This window comes from Triticum aestivum, chromosome 7B (genome assembly GCF_018294505.1).
Source record: "Triticum aestivum cultivar Chinese Spring chromosome 7B, IWGSC CS RefSeq v2.1, whole genome shotgun sequence".
In the NCBI taxonomy this organism is placed as follows: Eukaryota; Viridiplantae; Streptophyta; class Magnoliopsida; order Poales; family Poaceae; genus Triticum; species Triticum aestivum.
Genome location: NC_057813.1, coordinates 743281806 through 743290383, shown reverse-complemented (window position 1 = coordinate 743290383; position 8578 = coordinate 743281806). Strand labels below are relative to the sequence as shown.

Here is an 8578-nt window from a genome sequence, read left to right as displayed (position 1 = left end):
GGGGGGGGGGAGGTTGTACATCCATACAAACACGGGCCATGTCCTATGGTTCGTGTTCTGTTTGCCAAATGGATTCATGCCATCGATACTCGTCCCAAGCACGATGTTCATTGGAACACCTGCAAAATATCGATATTCGGCATTGAATTCTCTCTAGTGGCTTGCATCCGCGAGGTGTCTCAGCTTTAGATCGTCTCTATCGTCGGGCTTCACCCTATCCGGATCCTACCACATGAGCTTTGCTTCCTTAGGATCTAGCTATAGACGAGGAGTGATCGGTAACTACCATACAACTTTCTGAGGAAATTTCTGTCCGGCATTTTTGTATTGAGAAGCATTGCACACCGGCTAGCTGGTTTTTTCCACGTGCTCCTTTCGATAAATGATGCAATGGTTGATGCATGCGTGGTATCTAATGTGCGGCAGATCAAGAGGGCACACAATTTTCTTGGCCTCCTCAACACTAGTAGGACACAGGTTCCCTGCGGGAAGAAACTTTTTATATTCTTGAGAAGCTAATCGAGGCTTCCGTCGGTCCATTTGTTTTAGCCTTCAGCCTTAGAAGTCCCAGCATGAAACTCAAGGGGGTCACCTCGGGATCACAATCATCATACAATGGAGTGTTCAAGTCTACCTCCAGTTGCGCCAGCTTGGCCTCCTCTCTAGAAGTAGCTCTATTGCTAGTCCTCTTCTTACGAAACAGGTGTCGAACATGAGGGTCCAGCCGGGCTGAGCTTAGTTGCGATGAAGGTTGCAGCGTGTCTGCGTCTTCTCCGCCTTGTCCGGCCTCTTCTCCGCCGCCATGTCCGGCCTCTTCTCTGCCTTGTCTGGCCTCTTCTCCGCCGCAATTATCGGTCATCTATTCGTTTGGCCCCATGTCGTTCTAAGCTACTATAGGAATGAGGAACTTTGCCATCTGCCACGGCTGACGGCAATGGCACACATGGCGGACGGCAAAGGTCTTTGCATCCGCCAGCAGACGGCAACACGTCCGGCTGAACAGGCTACGGCAAAGGCCTCTTTGCCGTCTGCTGGCAGACGACAAAGATAAAAAGTTCTTTGCCGCCCACCAGCCAACGGCAAAGAGCCTGGCTGACACACGTGTCAGCTTAGTTTCGTTAAGTGGTTAACGGCGTGCTTTGCTGTCAGCCAGCAGACGGCAAAGACCATTGCATATTTGTCATCTGCTAGCGGACGGCAAAGAACATTGATTATTTGCCGTCTGCCAGCTGAAATCATAGCATGCCACGTGGCAGCGCCTGGGGGCTTCCCTATTTGGTAGCTTTGTCGTCAGCTGGCAGACGTCAAAGATGCAACGTACTTTACCGTCAGCTGGCAGACGTCAAAGCTACTAAATAGCCATCCTACTGCCCCAGGTTGCACAGGTGGACGACACGTGGCATGTTTGCCATCCGCGAGCTGTTGGCAAAGCCCTTTGCCGTCCGCCAGCTGACGACAAAGAGTCTATACAACCCCTGTTTTTCTATTTTTTCTTGATTTCATTCAGTTTGACAGAATTTGACATACATACACACACACACACACACACATATGAAAATACTTTCGACAAGCATCCGAACACATATACATAGCAAATGGTTTCATCCAACACATATACATAGCCAACATATCCAACAATAAGCATACAATGGTTTCATCCATCCATACATATATAGGTATGGCAAGCTTCCTCACATAAAGCAAATCAAAAAAAGATGGAAGCATAAAGAGAAGAGTAGACTCCATCAACGCAAGCTTCCTCATTTAAAGCAAATCCGCAAATTGGAAAAGAAGCAAGTTAGAAGAAGAAGCAGAAGAAGAAGAAGAAGAAGAAGAAGAAGAAGAAGAAGAAGAAGAAGAAGAAGACTAGCTAGAGAAAGAAGAAGAATAGGAAGAAGAGGATGAAAAGTAAGAAAAGGAAGAAGAAGAAGAGCTTTTTTTCTTCTCTTTCTTTTTCTCCTCTCTTTTTTATCTTCTTCTTCTTCTTCTAACTAAGGTAGGTAAAAATTCCATTTTTCTGCTAAGCTAGGTAAAAATGCTAAGTGTCGGTCAGTTTAGATATAAGCTAGGTAAATAGGTCATTTTTGAGCTTAGTAAGGTTATTATGTCATTTTCGAGGAAAGTAAGGTAAGTCTACATCATTTTGAAGGTAACAAAGATTATCATGACATTTTTGAGGAAAGGAAGCTAAGTATAGCTCATTTTTTGTCTAGCTTAGCTAGTTATGCCATTTAGGAGGAAAGTAGCTAAGTATGCATTTGTTAAGCAAAACACTAGAGAAAACTTATCCTCATCACAAAAAATGTTATGAAGATCGCACTAAGGTAACAATTGATCCAAGTCATAATGATACCAAGCCTCATTATGAATGGCATATTTCCTAATCTTCTTATTCTTCAAGCGTATTGCATCCATCCTCAAGCGCATTGCATTCATCTTCATCTTGTGATCATCGACCACATCGGCAACATACAACTCCAATGTCATCTTCTCTTCTTCAATTCTTTTAATTTTTTCTTTCAAATAGTCATTTTATTTTTCAACTAAATATAACTTCTCGACAAGAGGGTCGGTTGCACATTCCTGTTCACATACCTCCTAGATTAAAATTTGTCTATGTCAACTTGATGGCCATAATTGTCATAAATGTGAAATGCAACAAATAGTTATAAAAGAGGATTTACCACATTAGAATCATAAAGCGGGCGAGGACCGACGGGGATGGATATCAAGACCATGGCGCTATGTATAAGAAACAATCATAGAAAGTAAGAAAATTCTACAAGTAACTATACAAATCAAGTACAACATAAACAATTTAATACCTAGTAATACTCTGGTTCAATAAATGCATCATCATCATCACTATCAGTAATGATGTGCTCATCATCATCATTAATAAATGCATGATCATGTGGAAGGTCACCTCAACGTAATCTGTCAAGCATTGACAGGTCATCCGCAGCAGTAACCTCTTCTAGTTCAGGCTCTTCTTGTTCCGGCTGAGTGGTGAAGTCTGGTTCACTGTCGCTGTCTATTTCAATGTTCTGGGGTGGAGTAGAGCAGTTCTTGAAACGATTTTTGTAAAGACGTGTTTCTTGGAAGAATTCTCCTTCATATGTGTCTGGGTTAATGTGAGGTTCATAATCATCTTCATTGGAGGGAGGTGGTCTAACATGTGGAGGAACTTCATAAACGACATCCCAACCTTTGAGATTAGGATCACTTTGACAGGCCCACGGTAGATAGAAAACTTGGGTTGCCTGTTGAGCCATAATATAAATATCGGGAACATCCAAATGGGTGCTTTGATTGATTTCCACTAGCCCTATATGTTCATCAGTCCTTCTAGTCTCCTTGGGCTAGAACAAATAACATTTGAAGACTACGACGTTTGGTGGGTTTGCACCATAGAATTGATGTTCATAAATTGCTTCAACTCTTTCATAATACTCGGTATCTCCTTCACCGATAGCAGAGACAACAATTTGTAGACTTTCCGTCGGCCATAGATAGCTCTTTGCCATAGGTACGGAAGCGATACGTGTTGATGTCGTATTTGTCAAATGAACGGACCTTATAGTCAAAACCATTGGCGACTTGTCTCAATTCGGCGTCTATAAGCTCTGAATTAGCCTACAAGTTTAATACGAAAGGGATTGTTGCATTGGCCACAAATTAGACGAAGAAATGAAATGTTCTAATGAAAATTACCGTTTGTTTGAACCAAGAGATGAAACCGGGATAGCCGCCTCCATGCTTTGCCACAAGCTCATCCTCTTCGACGGAATCCTTTTGGATCACCGCTCTATACGACCGGCCATCATTCCGCTTCCCTACATAAACATGCACGGTTTCCCTGCCATCGGCCGCATATTTAAACTCAAGGCCCGCCATAGCCACATCAATCCTCCCCCGCTCCTTTTATCCTCTTTGCACCATGCCCTCCATGGCCTCTTCGAGTTCCAAAGCTATCTGGGACTGCCTCTCACTAGAGTTGACAACAAAAATCACCACCAATGCTGCCGAAAGCCAGAAGCATTCTAAAAGAAGATCGACGAGGCGGTCGGTGAAGTATACGGCAAGAGCTAGCGAAGACGAGGGCGACGTTGCCAGCTCTGCGACACCCGCGCCCCACCGCCGGCAGCGAGAAAGAGTAGAGCATGGGGGATCGCTGACTCTCTAGTCCCAAGAAGACCTCCGCCCTTTCGCTGGCCGATTAGCCACTTTCAAGCTGCGGAGGCGAAGCTAGAGCTTCAGTTCCCAGGGCTCATGGCCGGCAGGAAATGGGCAAACAGGCACCGACGGTCATTTAGACTAGGTTTAGAGTACGGTTTAGTTCGAATATATCGAAATGCAATTAGTTTTCCTCTGATGTAGATGAAAAGCATTCGGGTTTATCTAAAAGTTATTCAAGTATGAATTAATGTAGTCTGGTTTGTCTAAATATCCCTCAAATTTGTTCACTTTAGTTAAATTTATTCCGAAATGCAACCGAACATATACACATAGCTTTGGATGATCTCCTCCGACATCAGTGTCCGCGGATCGAGGTAGCTTCTCACATCAACACTTCAAGATCCAAATAAGGATAACTCAACCCGTTGAAACACACCCGCATATATGGACCAATAGAAATAATGGAAACTTTATTTCAATGTTTGTCAGACTTGAATATAAGTGGAACAACGCATGGGTACATGTACTAGTATTAATAAAGCAAGGTGTGTTTTTCTGATTTTTTTCATCCATTCACCCTCGAAAATATTTTTTTATCAAAGCCAGTACTAAATTTTTGTGCGTCCGTCTGCTATAAAAAACAGTTTCTCCGGGCTTTTGTGAGTGACCCGCACGCACTGTAGCCCAGCGAAGCTAATCCACTTATTTTTCTACCCACATAGCCGGGGTGGGGCAAATAGTCGGAGCTTCGCAGAGGGCGCGCAAGGCTGGGCCGACCAGTTTTTCTTTTTTTTTCTGTGTTCCGTTTCTATTTTTCTTTCCTTTTTCTGTTCCAATTTCATATTTCTTTTTCATTTTTCCATAATTCAAAATATTCAACAAAATATTCAGAATTTCAAAATCTTTTCACATTTTCAAAAATTCAGAATTCCAGTTTTTCCCCCATTTTTCAAAAATGTTCGTAACTCTTAGTTTCCATTTTGTTCAAAATATTGATTTTTTCAAAAAAATTATTTATGTTTTTCAAAATTGTTTGAGATTGAAAAATGCATTTTAATAACGTTTTAAATTTTTGAATAATACTCTTTTTTAGTGAAATATTGGCGAATGTAATCTATACCTACTAATAAAGCATGGTGTGTTTCTCTCATTTTTTTTATTCTTTCACTGCCAATTGTTTTTTCTATGCGGGAGACTAAATTTTTGTGCGTCAATGACTCCGTCTGCTGTAAAAAAAACAGTTTGTCCAGAATTTCGTAAGTGGGCCGCACACGATATGGCCCAGCGAAGGCAGCCCATGTATTTACCTGCCCACGCAGTCGGGGACACCCTATTTGCTGCATGTTGAGGCAAACATTCGGAGCTTCGCAGAGGGTCCACACGGCTTCGCCGGCCGTTTTTTTTTCCTGTGTTCTACTTCTATTGTTTCTAACTTTTTTTATTTTTTCCCTTCCAAGTTTATTGTTCTTTTTTCCTTTTTTCTTAAATTCAGAATACTCAAAAAAGTTCGAAATTTCAATTTTTCCACAATTTCGAAAATGGAGAATTCCAAAGTTTTGTTCCTGTTTTCGAAAATATTCGGAACTATCAATTTTTTCTCTTTCCAAAATTTGTTCCAAATTCTAAAAATATTCCTATTTTTTCAAAGTATTGTTTCTAATTTCCAAATTTGTTTATGTTTTTTTTAATTCTTTGAGATTTTTCTTAAAAAAATGCATTTTAGTTATATTTTTCAAAATTTGAATAATACTCTCGTTTTTCTGAAATTTTGACGAATGTAAAATAATATTCACGCTTAATTTTTTTTTCAAAATTTGTTCTGAATGTTCAAAACATGTTCCTATTTTCAAAAATTGTTAAGAAGTTTCGAAAATGATTTCAAAAACTGTTCGTCAATTTAAAAATGTTCCTATTTTAAATTTATTATTTTCTCCAGAAATGAATGGAAATTTCTAAAATACGGTTCTCCTTTTTGGAAACTGTTCAGGATTTCAAATATTGTTCATGTTTTGAATGTGATACTGCAACATGTTCTTAAATATTGTCACTGGCCATTGGTTAGCCAGCATGTGGCCGTGTCTTTGAGCGCGTGATTTCGATCATTCTAGACGTTTCTTTTTTATTTTCGATTTTTACCCGCCCCTTACAATTAAAGTTTGTTTCGGTTTCTATCGTGGTCAAGCCTGGGCATTTCACATGCCACACAACTTAGCCGGCCCATCTACTTGGGAAATAAGGCAAAATATTTAAGTAGTCCCACATTGCTCCTTGGGCATCAGGAAGGCCTAGCTATACCTAGGGTCGAGAACCATGTCCAGTCAAGGGCAAAAAACGTTCAAGATCCTGTGCCGCACCAATGAGGACTACTGCATCACCGTCCGCTGGGATGACGACGGGGGCATCGCGGTCGTCATGGCGCCAACAAACCCCCGCGACCAGCAGCAGGTAAGGCAACCACTTCTCGTTAATCAGTGTCCTTTCATTAGATTGTAGAGCTCCATCGAGACATTTCTAGTGTTTCACGGGTCTGACGCTGCTCTATGAATGCATGATGTGGGCGGGTGCAGCACTGGTACAAGGACACGAGGTTCAGCTCTACGGAGGACGAGGACGGGTTCCCGGCGTTCGCGCTCGTCAACAAGGCCACCGGGTTCGCCATCAAGCACTCGTCTGGGCAGTCTGAGCCCGTGAGTTCCACCAGCACCACCACGCTTGAGTGACCTGTAATTTCTTGGATCTTTGTGTCCATCATTGCTCACATACATCTCACATCCACGTGCAGGTAACTCTGGTGCCGTACAAGTACGACCCAGAGGCGGTGGACGAATCGGTGCTGTGGACGGAGAGCGACGATGTGGGCGACGGCTTCCGCTGCATCCGCATGATCAACAACATCCACCTCAACTTCGACGCGTTGGATGGCGTGACGGAACTCCAGGACGGCACCCCCATCGTGCTGTGGGAGTGGCTCGAGGGGGCGAACCAGTCCTGGATGATCCTGCCGTGGGGCACCGACGGTGGCCTCCATCCTGCGCTGTCCTCTGAGTGCACCATGCGCATCTTCTGCAGCGCAGGCGAGGAGTACAGCATCGCCGCAAGGGACGGCGCGGTGTGCCTCGCGCCTGCGGACCCCAACGACGACCTGCAGGTGACAACAGATGGATGATCAAAATATAACCATGGTCGATCTTAATTGATTAGTGAGCGCTAATTACAAATGTCCAACGAAATGTATGTATACAGCACTGGGTGAAGGACATGAGGCACGGTGAAGACATCAAGGATGAGTATGAGCAGCCTGCGTTTGCCCTGGTGAACAAGGCCACCGGTGAAGCCATCCAGCATTCCCTGGAAAAGGGCCACCCTGTAAGCTAGCTAGTCTCTGATTTGGTGTGTGCAATACTGCAGTTGATTAATATATACCTCGCCTGGACTGCAGGTTCGCCTTGCGGCATACGACCCGGACTGCCCGGACGAGTCGGTGATGTGGAGGGAGAGCGAGGACGTCGGCGACGACTTCCACTGCATCCGCATGGCGAGCAACATCCAGCTCAACTTCGACGCCGTCCATGGCGGCGACGACGAGAGCGTGGTGCAGGACGGCACCACCATCCTCCTGTTTGACTGGGTTGAGGGAGACAACCAGCGCTGGAGGATCGTTCCCTGGTGTGAGTAATAAAACTGGAGGATCATGTGCCAATCCGTTATACTGTTATGTATATGTTCAGCAATCACCTTAATTAATCGATTGCCTATCTCTAATGCAGAGAGCCAGAGTCATCAAGTGTTCTGCCGGCCGCTCCGCCGAGAATAAAACTGGTCGGCGGCGACCCGGGCCGCTTCTTTTTTTTTGCCACCCTTTCACTCGTTAGTCCGACGGGCATGGATCACTAGCTTGCGAGCTCGGCTCAAAAGAAGAAAAAACTATACCTAGATCCACGCGTGTGTGCGTTGCTTATTTGTATCCTTTTATTTCCAACGAATAGTTATTGTCCTTTTTTCTTGGTGTCAGTGGTGGCAGAATTAACACGGCATCGATTCCGATCACACCTAGTGTCGGTGTCAAAACCGGCGGATCTCGGGTAGGGGGTCCCGAACTGTGCGTCTAGGCGGATGGTAACAGGAGACAAGGGACATGACGTTTTTACCCAGGTTCGAGCCATTTCGATGGAGGTAAAACCCTACTCCTGCTTGATTAATATTGATAATATGGGTAGTACAAGAGTGGATCTACCACGAGATCAGAGAGGCTAAACCCTAGAAGCTAGCATATGGTATGATTGTTCGTCCTACGGACTAAAACCCTCCGGTTTATATAGGCACCGGATAGGGTTAGGTTACACAGAGTCGGTTACATCGGTAGGAGATCTACATATCCGTATCGCCAAGCTTGCCTTCC

The 8578-nt window shown here is 44.0% G+C and overlaps 1 protein-coding gene across 1 annotated transcript; it reads left to right on the top strand.

Annotated features, from left to right (window-relative positions):
• Positions 1–6489: 6489 nt before the first annotated feature.
• On the top strand, positions 6490–7855 carry LOC123158710 (ricin B-like lectin R40C1). The gene is made up of 5 exons (XM_044576600.1): positions 6490–6624; positions 6747–6866; positions 6962–7327; positions 7423–7545; positions 7619–7855. Exons 1-5 carry the CDS (start codon positions 6490–6492, stop codon positions 7853–7855), a joined length of 981 nt encoding a protein of 326 aa, XP_044432535.1.
• Positions 7856–8578: the final 723 nt, after the last annotated feature.